Here is a 19959-nt window from a genome sequence, read left to right on the forward strand (position 1 = left end):
TTGATTCTTCTCTGACAGGCTTATCTTTCCTCCACTTCTTCTTCCCAGCTTCCCCCCCCTCTGACCCGTGTCTCTTCCTGCTGCCCGACAGGAAGAAGTCCCCTCACCTCCGGGCATGTTCCACCTGTCACCACTGCTCAAACACAGCTGTGCCTCAGTGATGGCACAGTCGCGTCTCTGCCTGCCAGTGGTTTTTTTAGTGTGTGCGCATGCGGCAGAGATGTTACTGGATGTGCGAGATTGTCTGTTTGTAATCTGTGTGGATGTTATTGTGCAGAAGAGGATATCGCCCTCATTACCTTGTGATGAAGAGCTCACTAGATGGTCATAGCGCTGATTTATCCTGCCCGCTTTGTCTGTGTGACTGATGGCGTTGCACACGCAGGCCAATCCCTCATCAAACTGTTCGGTCTTTGACAGCTTGGAATTTATAAATGAAGCAAACATTTTCAGGAAGATTGAATCACCTTCACAAAACACTTTAATTGAGTCATCTGGACAATTTCAGTTCCACTTGTTTCGAGGGGATTTTTGGTTTTAGTGTTCGTTGCTCTCAGTGTGAATTCTCCTTGCAGATATCTTTGCTTAACCATAAAAGTGAAAAGATCGCTATGCTCTCGTCACACTTCCTCCCAGCTCTCATCGCCTTCCTTTGCTCTGTGTCTTCCCAAATGTGCATGTGTTGCATGCTTTGTGTGTGAACTCACTGAGCACACGGCTGCATGTGTTTATTTGTTTCTCTGGGAAGTGTGTGTGTGTGTGTGTGTGTGTGTGTGTGTGTGTGTGTGTGTGTGTGTGTGTGTGTGTGTGAGAGAGAGAGAGCGAGCACGCGCACGTGCATGCATGCGTGCGTGAATGGGGCAGAGCAGCCAGCTGGGTTGGAGGGGTAATAAAGAAGGAGAATCAATAGGCCATGCAGTAGAGCCAAGGTGCTGCCATTTATCACACCGCCTCCCTGACTTCCATCATTCATCATGCCCAATGAGGCAGCAAATAGGAAAATGACTATTTGTATCAAACACATCTGCACTCATCCACTGAGGTATTTTATTCCCATTAACTCAAAGAGTAGAATACGCCAGTTTCAGCTGCTGCTGCTGCTGTTGTTGCTGCTGTGTTTGTGTGTGTGTGTGATTCTATTTGTTCAGGCTTGTAGTTGTAGATTCATTGGGAACACATTCATGGCTGATGTTGTTTTTTTTCCCTGGAAAAAAAAAAAAACAGTATGTGTGCTGTGAGCCCTCCAATCCCTGCATTGGTGTGTTTATTCTCTGTCTCCCTCTTTCTCTCTCTCTTGACCGTCTCCCTCCTTTAATCCATGTTCTTTCTTGTTTCTAAACCTTCCTCTTTCTGAACCCGTGGAGTGATGGGGCGAATAATATCATGGCTCTAAGAACCCATTACATTAAGCTTGCCTTTCATTTTCACCTATAAATTAGCCTCGACACTGGTCTGCCCAGGGGTTGAGGTGTATATCTGTATGTGTGTATAGCCTGTATGGCTGTGGGGTGTAGAGGGGTGGACTGTGGTCATTATGGTCTAATATCCCATGAAATGGTGAAATTATTATGCAGCCCATTTTATGAGCTGCCTGTGAATACTAAAGAAGGATATTTTGTGTCATATCCCACACATAAATCAATGTGATTGTTTGTTTTTTGACTTGGTTTTTTCCCCCTCTCAGTAAAACAACCCTGGCTTATAATCACAGACTTTTCTAATGGACTCCTTTAACATTTTTTTTTTCTTTTAAACATATTCATATCACTGTGTTAGGAGTATCAAAATACACAGAGAATTTCAATTTTTTTTTTCATTAGCATGAAAATGGAACAACAGTGAATCTGAAATATTTATTAACATACTGAAATCGATGAAAGAGATGTCTCCTCTTTGTCCTGGATTTATACCAATAAATATCATTCATTAATTGGACTGAACAAAAACAAAAATGTAACAGTTTTTAACTTCATGAATTCTCCATTCTGATAAATTCTAAACATTAGTAGGTAAAGCAGTAAATTGTTTCCTGTATTTACACTGGTTCATCTAATTAAAAAATCAATTTGAATTTCAAAGAAACTGGAAAAACACTTTAAGAATGATTTACATTACAGCACTTAGACAAACTCAGGGCTGTAAGAGTGAATGTGTATGCAGCTTATGAACACACACACAGATGCTCACAAGCACACTTGGCATCAGGAGATAAGACACAATCTTCCTTGCTGAGGCTTTGAAGGAGAGTGTAATGTACCAAGGTCACTTAACACATCTATCTCTCAGACATTCATCAGGGCTCTTAGCGTCCCTCTTTACTGCTTTCTGATATACGGCTCTCAGTGGGCTAAAGCCCTCACATGAGGACGACACACACTCCAGCAGCACTATTACCAGCCAGGTGGATCCTTCATGTAATTCTGCATCACACACACAACAAAGGTTAAGTGACCCGCCTACCTGAATTTGGCCTCCTTAATATGTTGTCATTAACCTGGGAGAAAACAAATATATACATTACATATAATATCTGCGAAAAGGCTGTGTCCTCTTTTTGGAGTGCTGATGATATTTAATATTTCATATGCTAGAAGTGGACTGTGTCAAAGGCAACTAGGGTTAACATCATTACCTGCTCACAGCCTCATAATCATTACTGATTGGACAAATTTCTAAAATTACCTTCTTTATTACCAATTACATAGAACACTTAGCTTTCTCAATATCAATCAGTGCACTGTGATAATGCATAATTAAGGCTCACAGACCAATCTGGATGAATCATCTAATATAAACCTAATGACAAAATCAAAGGCTTCTTAATAAAACCCATACAGCCATATTGTTTGTTAACTAATGGAAAATAAAAAACGATAACGTGGCCCTTATGTTAATGTTTAATAAATCAGCCATGAGGGATATAAAGCAAAGAGCATGACATACATAGATTTAACACAAATGTATTTTTCTTTTTACATTTCCCTGAAGTATACTGCGCTTTTATTGGCTGGACTGAATATCAATCAGACCTGCTTTCATAGTGTATTATACTATTTTATTTACAGTGCTTGGGTTCCTGCAACATTTCCTGCACAGAGAGCTGTAAAGCTCCAGTCTTCACCCCCGAGTGCGCCCGGCGCGCACGTGGAGACGTGACCGTACCCGGCGCGTCCCCGCCCCGCTTCCTCTGGGAGCCGAGGCAAAGTCACCGACCGCAAGGGGATGGCTTTCAGATTCATAAAATTCATAGAATTCTTCACAAATGGATGAACACAATTTCCTCCCAATTTCCTCATTATGCAAATATGCAAAATATCAAATCTAGACCAATTAGGGACAGCCACAGCTTCAAATTTACCGATTTAAGCCGTAATTGCAGAAACCCTCAAATAATTACGCAGCTAATTGGGAATATTTGTGACAGATACAACAAATTCTCCCCACAAATTGCATTTCATCCGAGGAAACACCGCGCGACAGTGAAACCCTATTGAGGTCTAATTTCTCTTACATAATGAAAGGAACAGGAAACTTGTTATCACATTTGAGCACTACGCAGCTTCGTAATGTGGAATGATCAAATAAATTAAACTGAAATTCATACATATTTCTCTAATCTCTTTCAAAGGCACTTTATTTGTATAGGAAATAACTCCAGGTCGTTCCAGCACGAGCCGTAATAAGCAGTTAGAGCGCATGGGGAGGCAGGGGAGGCAGCTCACATATACAGGCCACTGGCATTTCCAGATGCACGCATGCATGAGGGAGAATCACGCAGTCACCTTCAGAACTTAAGCAGTCCCGCAGTTTCATGCCGCGACTCCACAAAGCTCCGGTTTGTCTTAAGTCTCTGCGGGATGCGTCGCCTCCGTGCAGGTGACCCTCTCCAAGGTCACCGGGCCGTAAGACGCTCACACGCACATTTACACGCGCACATCGATACACACGCACCTGCACGGTCCATAAACGCCCGCAGCTGAAATGGAGCTAGTCTATGTAAACAGGCTTTGCGCCGGCGGAGCGTAACTGCGCCTATTTGTCAGAAAGCCTCATAAATGCGCTCGCTACTGATATCTCCATCTCTGCGTCCGGATGGTTTATAAATGACGAGGACAGAAAAGAAAAACACTCCTGTTTGTTGTATTCCAAATGATTTAGTCAAATGAGCTGTAATGCAGAGGCAGACGATACTGAAAGAATGTACATTATTTATCCCATTTATAAAGCTGCACTATTTTGACTATTTCAATAAAACACTATCGGTAAATCTCTGAAAATGTATTTCATTTATTTGATTAAAAAACAGTTTTATTACATTGAAATTACACTGCAACCTTGACTTTTTTTTTTTTTTTGCATTTCATTATTTCTAGCATTTAATTTAAATGCCCCTCAATCAACTTATTTAACCACTGTTGTTTGTAAAATGAGAAACTGGGTGTCATTTGTAACAAAAACAAGATTCATCAGTCATATCTCCTAAATTTAGTGGAACCACTCAGTGTAAATTGTAATCATTTTGTCAGCCAGTGATTCCAGGTGCCTCCTAACCTTTAAAAAGTGCCATGATTTCTCTCCAGTTTGTGCCATCAATCATTGTGTTAGAGAAGGTGTCACTCCTGTGGACTGGTGGATATCTCATTTTGCAGGAGGAAAACCCCTCTCCAGCTGTGGGGATGACAAACCGGCTCTCTGAAATAAAGTAAATGCTAACACCTCTGCTGTAATAAAATACATCAGGAATCTCTGTGTGTGAGGGACTGTGCATCGCTGTTATGTATACAGTATAGACCGTGCAAATCCATGCAGGTGTGATTGATGAAAGGACAAAGTGTTGGCACCGGGGACAGGAAGTGGGTCCTGCCGGGGGTGAGGTGTTTCTGTCACATGGAAACCCATTTCATCCCTCCTCCCTCGCTTGCACATTCCCACAGCACCGCAGTGTATTTCAGTCTGTTTGTATGAGTAATCAGTTGACCCCCCCCTCTCTCTTTCGCTCTCTCTCTCTCTCTCTCTCTCTCTCTCTCTCTCTCTCTCTCTCTCTCTCTCTCTCTCTCTCTCTCTACCCCTCCTTACTCGCTCGCTCACTCACACCTCAGTCAGACCCGTTTATGCTGTGATTTTCTGGACATGACCGTCACTGACACCGAATAGATGAGGCTAATCTCAGCCGCAGGCAGACTGTCAGACAGCTTTGCTGAGTCCCCGGGTGTAAAATGGCGCTCGACTGCCCCGCACTGCTTTATTTTTAACTGTCTTTACCTCTGTCTGCTACACACAAGCCAGAAAAAGATACACGTAAAGTAACAGAACACGTTTTAATCTATATATAGTTTGATAAATTCTTCCACTGATGTGATAGTGAATGTGGGGATCAGAAGTAATTGACCCCCAAGCAGCTGCTTAAACAACATTCACTTAAAATGTGAGACGTGTCAAACATTTATTTACTTTTTGATGGAATTCACTTGAATGTTTAAATCTTTTGTGTGATCATAGCCGATGTACAAACAGCCTAGAAACCCTCATCCCCATGGGTTTCTTACTTTTACCAGCAATGTGTTTACAATTAGAACATTTAAATTTTGTTTGAAAATACATTCATGGGCCGCAATTAGTCGAGTCGTATAACCTCGCTTTCTTGGAGAAACTGATAAAAGCCTCTCAAATATATAATTTGTTGAAACTCCCACAGAGTGTTTTCTTTGATTTTTTTAATTAATTTATTTATTTTCTTTTATTTATTGAATGTGGGATGTTTATTTATTAATTATATATTTCATTTCAACATATCCAACTTAATTTAGTAGGCTGAGTATATGTAGTGAGACAGTTTTACAGCGTGGAAAGTGTAATTGCAATTGTGTTCATAATCACAGAATATGGTCAAAACTTCAACCTAAACTGCACTATCTGTCAGCTTTCATATATACTCATCCCCCTTCAGTTAGTTTTGAGCATTTTTTTGTCTGGATTGTTGTCTCCTCAAGAATAAAATTTCCGCTCTTGCCTCGACAATTGAAACTATCCCACTGAAAACGGTGTTAAGCATCATTAACATTTCGTTAATTAATTATTCAGCTGTGCACGCTAATGTCCGATCTGCGATTATTCTAACGTACACAGAATGTTACCTTTGTTTCTCTTTTTACCAGTCCTGTTGGTGTGCACGCAGCCGCTGCAGCCACGCGTGTGTTATGCGTGGCTTATATATGCGGGTAATGGGAAAGACGGGCCGCGTCATGTGAGGGGCAGATCTGTGCGCACGGATGTGAAATTGCGCGCGTGTGTCATCTGTAATGCCCTGTTAATTGGCTGACAGTGTTCCTACACACAGCCCTGCTAATGTTGCGCTTGCTATTCAGTGTGCGGCCCTCCGTCCTCCTGTCTCTCCTCTTCCTTGTCCCGTCGGTACGGATTGTTCCGTTAGAACAGCAGCCCGCCTCCCACTCACTAATTATTTGACCTCAACAGAACTGCGATCCGGGTCTCGTGTAAACTTTAACAGGGGTAATTGTCGGAATAGGGATTTCAAAGAGTGGAAAATGTTATTATGGTCATCAGCGGTCATTGATTCCAGTTGCAGGTCACACGTCTCTGCGTCTGCGACTTCAGCACCCTGGACAGCGCCTGACTGCTCCGCGTCAAAGAACAGAAAAATCCCCTCACACCTTCTCTTTTGAAAAAAAAAAAAAAAAAAAAGCTTCAAGTCATCCAGCGTTCTTTAATCACCACAATTAGACCCAATATTTTCCCCCGGACCCTGACAGACGTCGCTTGTAAGTCTCTTTTCTCTCCGAGCGTGCCGCCACTCTCATTACACACGCTGATTAAAGCATAGATTAGCCAGCAGTGGCCCTGCGCACTCCTCACCAGCAGCTCGCTCAATATCAATTAGAAGCTGCGCCAAAAGCAGCATGTCCACCGGTTTCCCTCCTTCTCCTGCTTCCAGTTTGCTCACAGCACTGGGAGTCTGCTACTTTCCAGAATAGTTCTTAAAGATAAATAAAATAGAGCAAGGGATGAGAGTTTGGGCATTGTGGATGAACAGCCATCGACAAAGGACAACTTAAGATGATGATCTCGGTTGCTGCAACATGTCGGGTGACATTTGTTCACTTGTAAGGCGCACACACCTCAGAGGTTCAAATCAAGAGGAAAAATAAGGGCAAAGTCACTTAGGCCCTATTAGTCAAGGCAGCGTAGCCTACCTCTGCGGAGTTCATTGTGGAAATAATGAACAGTATGTGGATACAGAATGAAAAGCCTTTCAACCCACCATCAGTAGGTCGTTCCGCCTTAAAGAAAATTAATTCACATTTCTCCTCTTCTTTGACCTCCTTGCCTCTGTAGAAATGAGGCTAATAATTGCTGATTTCATTTATTGACTGCATTAGTGGAGATATTTCTGTCTAATCTCATTAAATCCACATATTTAACACCAATCTACCTATATTTTTTAAAGGAATGGAATAAGTTGTGTTTGGGGATGTCAAGTATATTGAAGTTTTAATTAAATTTGCATAGTGGCAGTTCTCTGCCTTTGCAGCCATGTTTATTTACAGATTTAGCCTAGTTGTTTTCATATTGCTTGTTTTGGACATAATTTATGGACAGTTAAATTAGTTTTTAAGAACTTTCTCAAATCTGAATAAATCCTGAGCTATTGTTCACCATGTTTGGGAAAATCTCCAAACAGTGCATTCAGACAGGAAACTGTCTCAATCCACACGTTTTCATAGCATAAATGAATAAATGTGTTAATTGTAATATGTTGGTGTGCGTCTCTGTGTCAGTTGTGTAAATACATATGATTGATATGCAAAAGCAGAAACATTGATTGTTGATGTTTTGCTTTCCCTGAAATAAAAGGCCCTCCCCTGTTTATCCACTATAAGCATGTGGTAAATACAGTGCTGCTCCCCCTGCACGTCCCATGGTGTCCTCTAACAGACAGCCTGCCCAATTAAAAGTGGCCATCGATTATAGATAGCTACCTGCTGGCATATGAGGGAGACAATGTTGGATGCTATGCCACTGCCAATACAGGCTACAGTTGGCCATGCACTAACCAGAGCTGACACCAGCATATTAGATGTGGACTGGGTTAATTCACCTGCAGTTGGCCCCTGTGTTGGCTCCAAAGCGCCGTGGTTTACCTGCCCAGTCTAAATGCTGATCATTAAGTTGCTTCCAGCAGCCATGATTGGTGCAGAGGGGCTCATATCATTGATTAAAAAGGAAGGCTGATATCGCAGTAACTCCGGCTCCTTCCTTTGCTCTGAGCGGTCAAGCTGAAGAGGGCAAAGTTAAGATCAAATCAGTTCAATGAACAGTACTTTGCAAATTTTGTATATTGATTGTATGCAATGGTGTTTTCCTTATTTCCTGCTCAGCTTTATTGCAGTTATATATATATACCATGCTGCCTATTTCTGAATGTAAAACAAAAGCGCACTTCCCGTTAAAGGCGTCAGGCTGTGAGGAAATGACAACACTAATATGTATGTCTATGTGGAAATGGGCCCGTAGCTCATGGTTATCCCTTGTTATTGTGTGTGGAAGCCTCTGAACCTAATTCCATTTTCCCCTCTCCTATTTTCCAGCAAGCTGCTTTTCCATTAACTTTGGGAAAACACGGTGGCAGGTCCATTTAAAAAATAGAAAAAAAAAAAATCCTGAGCCCCACCCTTCCCATAAGCGTCTCAGCCCCGGAAAATAAGAAATTAAGAGCGGGACCCATTTCATCATCAGCCCCCCGTCTCCCCCAAACACAGAGCCCGCATCCTCCGGCGCAGCTCCCGCGGGGGGGCGGGACGGGGAGCTTTACCTTAGCATATGTTAACTATTACAAGATGTCTTGATGGAACACAACCAAATGACTGGTAATTGACATAAAATATGACAAAGTGTTTGAGTCTTTCTGAGGAAAGCGTCGCGTATTACGGCGTATCAGCTCCGTAATGTGACTGATTAATGAAAGATCGGCCTCGCACTCACTCAGCTGATTCTGTGAAAAATGAGTTTTGTGTTGTCATTCCGACAAGCCGGCAACCGCGGCCGGAAAAGACTATTAGCCGGAATCATTATCAATAGCCATATTTTCAAACTCTATTATGGCAATCAGGCTAGAATTTATTCAATAGATTTAGTTCATTTGGTTGTAATTGATAAATAATCAAAATTTATCAATGTACTTGCACACATTTCACTAACAATCAGGGAAAACTGCCCCATTTACCAGCTGACTTGGTCCAAATTAGAGCTAAATTGATGATCAATTAATCTTGGGAGGGGTAGTGCTCCGTGTTTAGCAGAGAAGCAGTAGAAATGTGGCGGAGTGGATGGAGAGGAGAGGTGGAGAGATAGAGAGAAAGAGGGAGAGGGAGGAGACGAGGAGAGGAGGATAAAGAGAATGGATGGATGGAGAAGTGTGGAATTTGTGAAGTGAGAGACGCGCTGAACATGGCTGGGTAACAGCAAGGTGTGTGTGTGTGTGTGTGTGTGTGTGTGTGTGTGTGTGTGTGTGTGTGTGTGTTTACAGAATTGTTGTCTCTCCAAACAGTCCATTTTTTGGATCTGTCCTTCTAACTTGCACATGTGTATTTCCCCTCATCTGCCCCCTGGTGTGTGTGCCTGCATGTGTCTATATGTCTCTGAATTATAGAGTTACACACTTCAAGTATCAGGTAGATCAAGTTCAGCAAGTCAGACTGAGCAAGGTCAAAGAGACTGATCCCATTTATTCTTTAATTTTCTGAGGCATTAAATTGCATGATGTGGCTTTGCTGCAGTTTCATAATCACCAGCACATGTTTCTAATTTCAAGCTACTCAGAGACATTACTGACCCAAGTCCACCCCTTATATTTGGCATTTTAGGAGCACACATATGTGCGGGAGACGTGAAGGAGAGCTTAGTATGTATCATTCCATTTCCATTTTTGCATTTAAAAACTCACTTTGGGTCATGTTTAGTCTTTGTTGTGTAGGTATCACCATATCCTGGATAAAACAAGTCACACTGGCGTTCGTTTTGAGGCAGCAGGAGAAAAACGGGTCTGCTTCAGTGTGTCTGAATATTGCTGCCACCCTTAATTTAAGGCAGTCATTACCTTCAGTGATGCATTATGGCTTCTGGATGATGGAGACACAGTAACAGAGCAAACTAATGACCGGACTTAAGAAAGAACATATTCTAATAGCTGGAGCAGAAATTTAAATCGATAGTCAAGGTGTCAGGAAAGAGAGGGAACCAGATCTGTCACCAGCTGAAGAAGCAAAAAGGACTGAGTGTAAATACGGACCTTCACAAGCTGGGAGAAATAATCCAGTTAAATATTTTGTTTCTGTTTTGAGTGTGATTAAATCAAAGTTGTATTAATTGAATAATTCAAATTTTTTTTACTGCTTAGAAATTAAATTAGCTAACAGAGGAAGTGCATTAAAGTGGTGGTTTGTTTTCTCTAACACTTGATGTAATGAAAACATACAGGGCTCATGATAGACTGGAATCAGGCTTTTATCAGAACTGTATTGCAAAACCTCAGAAGATATCCTCAACCAATAAGCTGTCAAAACCTATTTCTAAGAAGATTTGTTTTGGTTTTGTCCCCATCCACATAGTCCCAAAATGTTCTGTTCTCAGAAGGAAAAAAAAAGTGGAAAGACACTTTGATTCATTGTTAAAAGATGTTTTTCCCTGCTGTTTTTGAGTGTGTTGTTACATAAAGTGCTCTTAGATTAAACTATAATTGGATAATTATCAGGACTGGAAGTGGAGTTTTGGCATACTTGCACATCTCCTGCTTCTTTTTGTTTTGGTGAACATCATGTTGCATTATGCGAAATCAATATTACACCAATAACCACAAACAACTATCTTTGACTGCTGTGACTTTGGTCAGGTGACTGATCAGATATTAAGTCATCATTAATGGGATTCTCCACTATACTTGTTTGCAATTATATAAACTATGATATGGTTTTAATCAGAAGTTGGTTGTTGTGGATTTTTATGTGATGACTACAAAAAAAAACATTTGTCTTGACATTTTCAGTATTGACGATTGACAATTCATGTTCACAAACTGATCAGTCAGAATTATTTCTCATCTAAGTTTTTGGGACATCTGTACGATTATGGGCAGTGGTGGTCAATTAATTGTACTGTGACACTGGCAAACACATGGATAATTAGGATTATTGTGGACAGCTGAGTAATGGTTCAAAATAAATAAATCCAAAGCAGTTATGCATGACTTTTAATAAGTTAGTCGTCGTTCTCTGTATTAGTTAATTTCTTGTTCCTTATGTTTTGTCTCATTACGATACACAAGCATGAACTACATACACTGAAAAAATAAAGCCAAGATGAACATTAATGTCTCACTGACCCCTTGTGGGCCGTCAGAGACAACCAGTGGACCATGGATGGCTTGCAGGATGCTCAGTGACATGGCCTGTGTCAGAGGCAACAGTCACTTCAAACTCTTCCCAAAGTGGACATCTCCCCCACCACAGTAGCTGTTATGGGGAGTGATGTTAGTATTCATGAGTGTGCTTTTCTTTGATCCAGTAAACATGTTGTAACCTTCCACTTTTATGTTTGAGTTTGACTGCCATGAGGTGTTAAAGGTGATGTTGATGAAGCACCTGATTACACCCCCAGCTCCAGCCTGAGATTGCTCACTGCTGACTGTTTGGTTTAATTACAAATAATCTGAGCATCCTAAACTCTGAGCACGTGAGCGCGAGGTCAGCCGCTAACAGCACGAGTAATGTGACATTTTTAAAGGTGCTGATGAGATTTTGAACTCCAATGTGTTAATGACACCTATTGTGATTGCCATTGCCATTTTAATAACCTGCCACACACACTCTCACACACTCGCACTCACGCACACACCTTCTCCGTGACACACACCTCTTCTCTCTCATTAAAGAAATCGCTCTTCTTTGCTGATTATTTCATTTGATGCCGTGATTGGCGCGCACGCGGTGGCGGACAGCAGGCGGAGGGGCAGCGGGCCTAATTGGAGCATGAGATGCACGGGGTGCTGCAGTCGGGCTGCTTGGCCGGAGAGGAAAGCCTCTAATGGGTCTGCCTGTCTGAGGCTCTCTTCTCTCGCCTCTGCCGGGCTCGGATGCAGCAGCGCGCTCTGTTGTGCTTCTCATTCCTCTGAATGTCAAAGCACCTGCACAAAACCAGAGTGATTTGTAACAGAAACGCTTCCGCGGATGGAAAATCGATTTTCCTTTTAGATTTCTATAACTGAGCGAATGCAGATGCCTACGAGGCGCAGCAACAGTCCTGAACACATGAAACCGCCCGCTTGTCTTTTGGTCCATGTTACAATTTAGTTTTGGTGTAAAGGTTCTTTTTCCCGCATCTGCCTTTTGTTACTTGTATTATTCTAACGTGTTCTGCAAAGACCCACATGAGCAATGGATTTAACGCAGTTTGATTGCTAAAAAACCGCGGAGAGGGTGGACACGGAATTCTTGATCTTTGAAATTGCTCTACAAAATTGCATTTGTTTTTGGTGCGCTTCCATTAAAAGTGTCTCCTCGCGTGTAAACATCCGTTCCGCACTCAGATGCGCCGCATTAACCCGGGAGGATGGTATGTGAGTGTGTTTTTACTGGGGAAGATTGATGTGGTCCAGTTAGGGAGGCTGAGTGAGACATAGACCCATTTCAAGTGGGCTCTTCTTATTACGGCTATAAGTTACAGTCTGAGGGTCGGACAGCTGGGATAATATCCGCCATCCGGACTGTTATCTCTGCTACAATGCACAATATCAGCACTTAAGGACTCACTGCGATTTTACATATTCAAGTTAAATAATACGAGTCAAAAGTTGATTTAACATCTATATTATGCCATGTCAATCGTGAACATTATTCTTACATTATTCCTATTATTATTGTTGTTGTTGCCTTAATAAAATTGCACAGTTTGCAAAATATTTCAATCTTAAAAAACAAGACTAATCTATAATAATAATAATAATAATAATAATAATAATAATAATAATAATAATAATAACATAGTATTGGTAATGCAGGTACAAGAAACACAATAAAAACAGCTTACTCTGAAATTATTGCCTTAGAATTATTTTTGAGAAATAACATTCGATAACTTGCAAATGCTTTTGAAGATAATATTTAAAGTGACCCGTAAGGAGCTTAATGAATTTTAAACAGGTATTGAACATTGCATTCATTCTTGCACTATGGATATCACACGCGTTTCAAAGCATACACACCATCTCTCCAGGCTCAGACCCTTCACCAGCGCAAGGTTGGCCTTACAACTCCCAACACAGGGTCCCTCTCCTCTCTCCTGGTCTACACGTCTGAATCAAACGAATCGAGTCTCTGCTGTTGCTGATGATTGCTTCAGCCGAACCTCCGGGAGCTGGTCACAGCTTTCCTTATCTCAGTGGACCGTGCACCAGTCCATTTCCTTAAGTTTTCACGCTGTGCCACATATAGGCTACTTCCCCGCGTCCCGGCAGATTGCTGTTGAAGAGCATAAAAGATGAGCTGCCTCCATGTGGCGCGGGAGGAGAGAGAGGAGTCCTCGCTCGGACGCCTCCATTGTGCGGCCGCAAAGAAACCTATTTAGTCCCAGGCGGTGGTCTATTCACCGAGCTCACCCTGACATCTGCCAAAAGCCCTCTCTAACCAGCCCTGTCTGGAGAAGTAGGAGTGGAGCACAGATCAATGACTGTCCTGTTAATTGTATAATAAACCTACTTATGAACCACAGCTAAAGGGGCACAATCGTTTAGGGTCCACCACGTCTGATTTTGTTTGAAGCAAGCGGGCCTAAATGCCTTTAATTGCACCCGCGCTGATGAAAAGTCGATGGGAGTTAAAGCGGCCGATCACTAACGGGGTTTAAATCCATCTGTACTCGTTTATTTATTTATTTCCTCGATTTGTCTCCACAAATCATCTGCCATGGGGGAATGGGAGCTGTATTTGTTTTGTTTGTGATCCAAGGACGGCGAGGGAAGTGAGGCACCAAGGGGCCGAAAGGAGGTCTGGCATTATATGCTTTCTAATTTCCATCTTCTGTGCAGTTTTAAAAATAACATACTGGTCTGCAGCATATAGATCAGACATAATCCGACAAAAAAAAAAAAAAAAAAAAACAACTGAGCTTTCCGTTTAGAAATCAATTGAACCTGTAGTTGTTTTTCATATCTATAAGCTTGTGCGTAAACAATTTGGATTACACTCTCAGCTGCTATTAAATTCAAAATTTTCATTTGCCTTTTTCATTTAGTGACAACGCATTTCCTGCTTCAAATAACTCTACTCTAAGCCGCGTTTGCGTTAGAGAACCAACAAGAGTCTTTGCGTGCGCTAATGCGCAGCTTTTTTTAACACGTAAATCCATCCACAAACAGGAGTCCTGTCATGGCACCGGCTATATGAGATTAAACAAACACATTAAGATGTTTAACGTGGAATAATTTGAGCATGAAAAGCTAATAAATCAGAGGACGGAATGGCAGAGGATTGAATTGTGGTGTTTCGTGCGCGTTTGGGTCCGTGCGCGTGTGCGCTCCCGCGTGCGCGTGCGGGTACGGAAAAGAGGGGGGAGTCACGTCGCTGACATTTCAGAGCTCCCGCTCTGATTGGCTCTTATTTGAGGAAGCTCACGGGTTCTTTCAACTAATAAGCGCCTCCCCATCGCTCTAAAGGACATTATAATGCAAGGGACCTCCTTTTTAACCACAAACCGAATTTTCGTTCATTTAGACGATATATACTTTTTAAATTGCTCCAAAGTTGTAGGATTTTTTTGGAACGCATTTCGCCCTGGAGCGGTACGCCATGCTCTCTCACGCCGACCTCCTGGATGCTCGGCTCGGTGAGTTATCATCACTAAACTCCGGCCCTAAACTCCAGTGTAAGATTCCAACTTCTTGTTTCATTTGTGAAGTGATAAATAGACTGTGATTTAATTGTGTTAAAGGCTAAATGGTTTATTGTTGTTCGAGGCAGTCCTTTGCAGTAATTTGTTAAGAATGTGATCTGACAGTAAAAAAAAGAAAATAAATCTGTGTAAATTTGTCTGCCTGTAATAAATTTGTGGTACTGGTTATACTTAAACTGCCTCTTTCAATGTAGAGATGCAAATGTATTTTGTGTATATCTCATTTAAAGACGCTGCGCTGCAAGGTTTTGCTCTGTATTTTCTCACATCCACCCTCCTCCTCGCCCTCCCAGGGATGAAGGATGCTGCAGAGTTACTCGGACACCGAGAGGCTCTCAAGTGCCGGCTGGGAGGTGGTGTGCCAGACCAGGGGCATCCGGGAGACATGGCCCCTGGTTCAGACTCTGTGGAAGGGACCACTCTCCTGCCGGGAGAAGACATCGCCACAGTGGGATCCAACTCTGCCGGCATGCCGGTGAACGGGAAGGAGCAAGAGAAGCAGCAGCAGCAGCCGCAACAGAACTCCGGCCAGTCCGCCAGCCAGCAGAAACAGAAGCGGCACAGGACGCGCTTCACGCCGGCGCAGCTCAATGAGCTGGAGCGCAGCTTCGCCAAAACCCACTACCCCGACATCTTCATGAGGGAGGAGCTGGCGCTGAGGATCGGCCTCACCGAGTCCAGAGTTCAGGTAAAATCTATGTGCAAAGTGTCCGGTTTCGTTGAGTCCGTAAGGATTGGGCAGGGTGTGGCTTCAGATGCAGTTTCGATCGCGTCAAGGATCAGTAAATATCCGAATACCGTCGCTTGAATCCATTGGTATAGAATACATTTCACCAGAGGAGTTAGGGCCAGTTCCCTCTCTTTTTTTCTTTTGTCACTGTTGTTTTATTTGGATCGAAGAAATGAGCTCAGTCGGAGTCAAGTTTTGGCTGTAAATTGGCCAAAATATCTGATCTATCAACAGAAATGGGGTAGAATTAATTATACAAAAACATCACTTGCATGTGGGGAATTGTAAGCTCTGATCCGATAAAGTTTCCTCGATGAGGTTTATAAAGAGCGTCAATGTACTGGTGAAAATTACTGTGCGTAAACAATTTAAAAAATATTCCTGATTAATTTTGTATAACGACTGCCTTCATAAATCAAACTCAAATCAAAATATTGCCACTGAATTATACTATTGAAATATTGCATGAGTTCTACGTTCTTTAAGAGTTGGACAAATATAAGTTCTTAAACGAAGGGCTCTGTCCATGGTGCTGAAACGTTCCTGTGAATGAGGAGGATGCATTTGGCTCGCATCGGGACAACTGGCCTTTCAGTTTTCAGAAATATCATGTGACAACAAAACGGCTTAAGGAATTGTTGAGACCTGGTTTGTTTAATTGAATTGAATTTTTCTTTAAAATTGTATTTTCCTATCTTGTTCTTAAAATTAACATGGGATTTACAGTAACTAAATGCACGTACCGTATTAAAACTTCAATAAATAGCCGAACTGTATTTTTAATTTTACATTAAACACTGGTAAACACTGAAAAAGACACTTAAAGTCCAACTGGACAAAATACTGCAAATGATTTACTCCATAAATGACCATAATGAATAAATAAATGATTAAATTTAAACGTCAAATATTTTCGAATAGTTTTGCATTCACGAGCACTTTAAATAAACATTTCTTTTAGGATGTTCGTACTGAACAACATTTAACAGTGCGTTTTTTGAACAAGCAAAACACCACAGGCTCCCAATAAACCAAACACATTATCAACCAATTTCAGCCTTATTTATAACAGTGAACGGGTTATTAACCAGTGATGTGAAATTCATGCAAATTATCCCTCTGAAAGCAATAAAACCACGATCATAATTAGTCACCTTAATAATCAATTCTTTATTCCATTGTGCGCTCCGTGCGGACCGGCTCCTGCTGGCTGTTGGTAAACATTAGTGCAGGCCGTGCAGGAGCGGCGGCCGGTGGGCGTGTTGGCCCCGCGTGCGTGCGCGCCTCCGCAGCCTCTCCGTTAAAATGCTCCATCAGCGACGTCTTAATAGGACTCAAGAATATATTGTACTTTTTTAATGGAATGAGAAATTGCATTTTCTTTCCCCCCGAGTGTAATGGGTTTGGGCGACGTTTCACGGCTGGCTGAGCGGAATGAGAGCGAGATTTCACTTTTAATACGGAGGCATCGACTCACGGCCTCGCGCGCGCATTAATCACACGCGAAGATGATGAAATCTTTGGAAAGCCCTATACCTTGTGGCTCGCGCTCCTCGTGTGTTTTTGTGGTTCTCTCGCAAACTGGCGGGTGGGTGTATTTTATTTCTCGCGTGGATTGTGTACAGTGATGCGGCCCATTTGTACTGCAGCCTGCACGATATTCAGGGCCAATTCTCAGTTAATCTGCCTGTAAATAAGATGTTAGGAAGATGAATTGTTGAAGTCACTGCTGCGGAACAACAATAATAACCCATCACATGACGCGTGCGCTTCATAAGCGTCTCCTCCTGGTTTTATATACAATTAAATTCCCAGCGTCGGGAATTTTTTTATTTTTTTTTTTTTGCTTTACAGTCAGATCATCATTTTGGTGAGAACTGAAATGTCATATTCCTATTGAGTTTTGATCTTATGAAGACTTTACCTCAAAATGTTCGACTAACACAAATCGCTCATACTGTTAAATCGCCATTGACCATTGGAATTTCTCCATGTGATTTATTGTTATGTGAATTTGATCTAAGAGGAGTCAGGAAATTCATTAGATGTAACAGTCTGTCCATTTATAGCACAGAATAAACTCATACAGCTTATTCCCACATGCAAGCGTTTTTCTTGTTATTCAAATGTCAGTGTCCAGATTTCAATGTTGAGTGGACGTGGTGACGCGCAGTGGATGGTGTCCGTCCCGCTGCTTTTCCACTGTATATAAATGCTGTTCCCGGCTCCTGCTTCTCAGCCTGTCTAATATCACCTGGCTCTCTGTGTGTTTTCAGGTCTGGTTTCAGAACAGACGCGCTAAGTGGAAGAAAAGGAAGAAGACTACCAATGTTTTCCGCGCGCCCGGGACTCTGCTCCCAACGCCGGGCCTGCCGCAGTTCTCCACCATGGAGAACAGCCTGTGCTCCTTTCACGCCAACGACTCTCGCTGGGCCACGGGGATGCCGGGAGTCTCCCAGCTGCAGCTCCCGCCGGCCCTGGGCCGCCAGCCGGGCATGGCGCAGTCTCTGTCACAGTGCAGCCTGGGTCCGGGCCCGCCGCCAAACTCCATGGGTCTCTCCAACGGCCTGTCCTCCAACGGGTCCGGTCTGCAGTCCCACCTCTACCAGACGCCTTTCCCCGGAATGTCGGCCTCTCTCTCCGGCCCCACGAACGTATCGGGCTCCCCGCAGCTGTGTAGCTCCCCGGACAGTGACATGTGGAGAGGGACAAGCATCGCGTCACTGAGGCGCAAAGCGCTGGAGCACACAGTGTCCATGAGTTTCACTTAGTGATTTTTCCCAAACCCCACCACACCCTTCTGCCCCCGACTCCCTCTACCAGCCCCATCCCGCGGCTCCTCTTTTTCTTCTGTTTTTACTCCCGCTATTTAGATCAAAACGAGAGAGCGGGCGAGCTAATCAGGCCTGAAATGTGAGAAAATGGAGATGAATGTGACTTCACGGTGATTGAAAAAAAATTAAATAAAAGGACAAACCAGATGAACAAATGGAAGAAAACATGGGTTTGGGGGTTATTTATCTTGTTAATTCAAAGGATTTTATCAACCATTGATGATAAATACTATTGTAATGATCTAGTCTATAGGCCCGAATTACTGAGAGCCAAACAATCGTCGTATTTACGTTTTCATTGAGTGTGTCTTTACGCACACAGTATTGTGTTCAGGTGACGTTGTGTTATGTCAAACGGTTATTTATGAGATCGGGTATACATTTTGGTGACAACCTACCACACACGCACCAAACTGACGGTGATCCTATTGAACTGGGTCTCAGGCATGCGCTGTGCACGTGGATTTATTAATTAAAAGGAGAAAATGGTGCCCACCCAGACTGATCCGGTGCTTTTGTTAGGTGACCTCAGTCTCGTCTGCATGAGACGGGAACAGGAAAAAAAAAAAGAAAAGAAATAAATACATTGATCTTTCAGTAGGCCTACTCTGTTTTAGGGATGTTTTGTGTAGATAAAACATTCTTGCTATGTACCCGCTGGTCTTTTTTGTGACATGTTTTAACTTATTGTATGTGCTATTACTTGACACATTTCTTAAATGTTTGATCTTACATCGAAATGCACCACATTGACGGGTTTGTACCAATTTAAAATGAAGAAACAATAAAAGTAATTTTCAAGAATGTCAAAACAAGAATGATGTATGTCTCAACTAAATTCAAACACATGCATTTAGGATGTGGATGATGTGTTATATGTGGCGTTTAATCACCTTTCTCGTCCCCAATGAGTGGAGTTAGTTTTGTGGGATTAAACATGTCCTGTTCTCACATTCTTGCCGCTGTATTGAAAAATATCACCGTGTTGCATATTGTCTTATCTGCAGTCATTGCTTAGTGACCTACAGAGTCTTTTTACAACGCAGGCGAGGTGACAGGGTTAAGAGCTTTGAGAAGGGTGACTGGTCCCAGAGTGGCAGACAGCAGTGGTAAAGATGTCAGAGCTGTGATGTGACGGTCACTGCTTTTAACCATGACGGTCATCCCACTGAGCAGGCTGGAAGGACTGGAACTAAAGAGAGACGCTGTGTGCGCACACCAGACTCACCCGGTTTAACTTCCATCGCTCCTGCCTTTGTGAACAGAACTCAGTCATTAATGCTAAAAACAACTTTATTGCAATATATAGGCAGGGATGCCAGATTAGATGGAAGGTATAAGACCCCCTATTTGACATATTGTTGTCAGACATGCACAGTTAAAGCAACGGCGACTTACCACATCTGGATGAGGACGCATGCTGGTTAACCCTTTTGG

The 19959-nt window shown here is 42.5% G+C and overlaps 1 protein-coding gene across 2 annotated transcripts; it reads left to right on the forward strand.

The window, feature by feature from the left end:
- Positions 1-14727: 14727 nt before the first annotated feature.
- Positions 14728-18648, forward strand: LOC115398149 (homeobox protein orthopedia B-like). Of its 2 annotated transcripts, none has more exons than XM_030104804.1 (3): positions 14728-14931; positions 15252-15646; positions 17965-18648. In XM_030104804.1, exons 1-3 carry the CDS (start codon positions 14856-14858, stop codon positions 18457-18459), a joined length of 966 nt encoding a protein of 321 aa, XP_029960664.1. In that variant the 5' UTR covers positions 14728-14855; the 3' UTR covers positions 18460-18648. The 2 variants fall into 2 exon arrangements, with proteins under 2 accessions (XP_029960664.1, XP_029960665.1); XM_030104805.1 differs by having other exon boundaries at positions 14728-14892.
- Positions 18649-19959: the final 1311 nt, after the last annotated feature.

This window comes from Salarias fasciatus, chromosome 12 (genome assembly GCF_902148845.1).
Source record: "Salarias fasciatus chromosome 12, fSalaFa1.1, whole genome shotgun sequence".
In the NCBI taxonomy this organism is placed as follows: domain Eukaryota; kingdom Metazoa; phylum Chordata; class Actinopteri; order Blenniiformes; family Blenniidae; genus Salarias; species Salarias fasciatus.

Excerpts from the sequence above, each read along its gene's own strand:
- LOC115398149 (XM_030104804.1), top strand. The coding sequence starts at position 14,856 with ATGCTCTCTCACGCCGACCTCCTGGATGCTCGGCTCGGTGAGTTATCA. Across the intron at positions 14,932-15,251 it reads CTCCGGCCCTAAACTCCAGT|GGATGAAGGATGCTGCAGAG; the intron begins GTAAGATTCCAA and ends TCGCCCTCCCAG. Across the intron at positions 15,647-17,964 it reads TCACCGAGTCCAGAGTTCAG|GTCTGGTTTCAGAACAGACG; the intron begins GTAAAATCTATG and ends GTGTGTTTTCAG.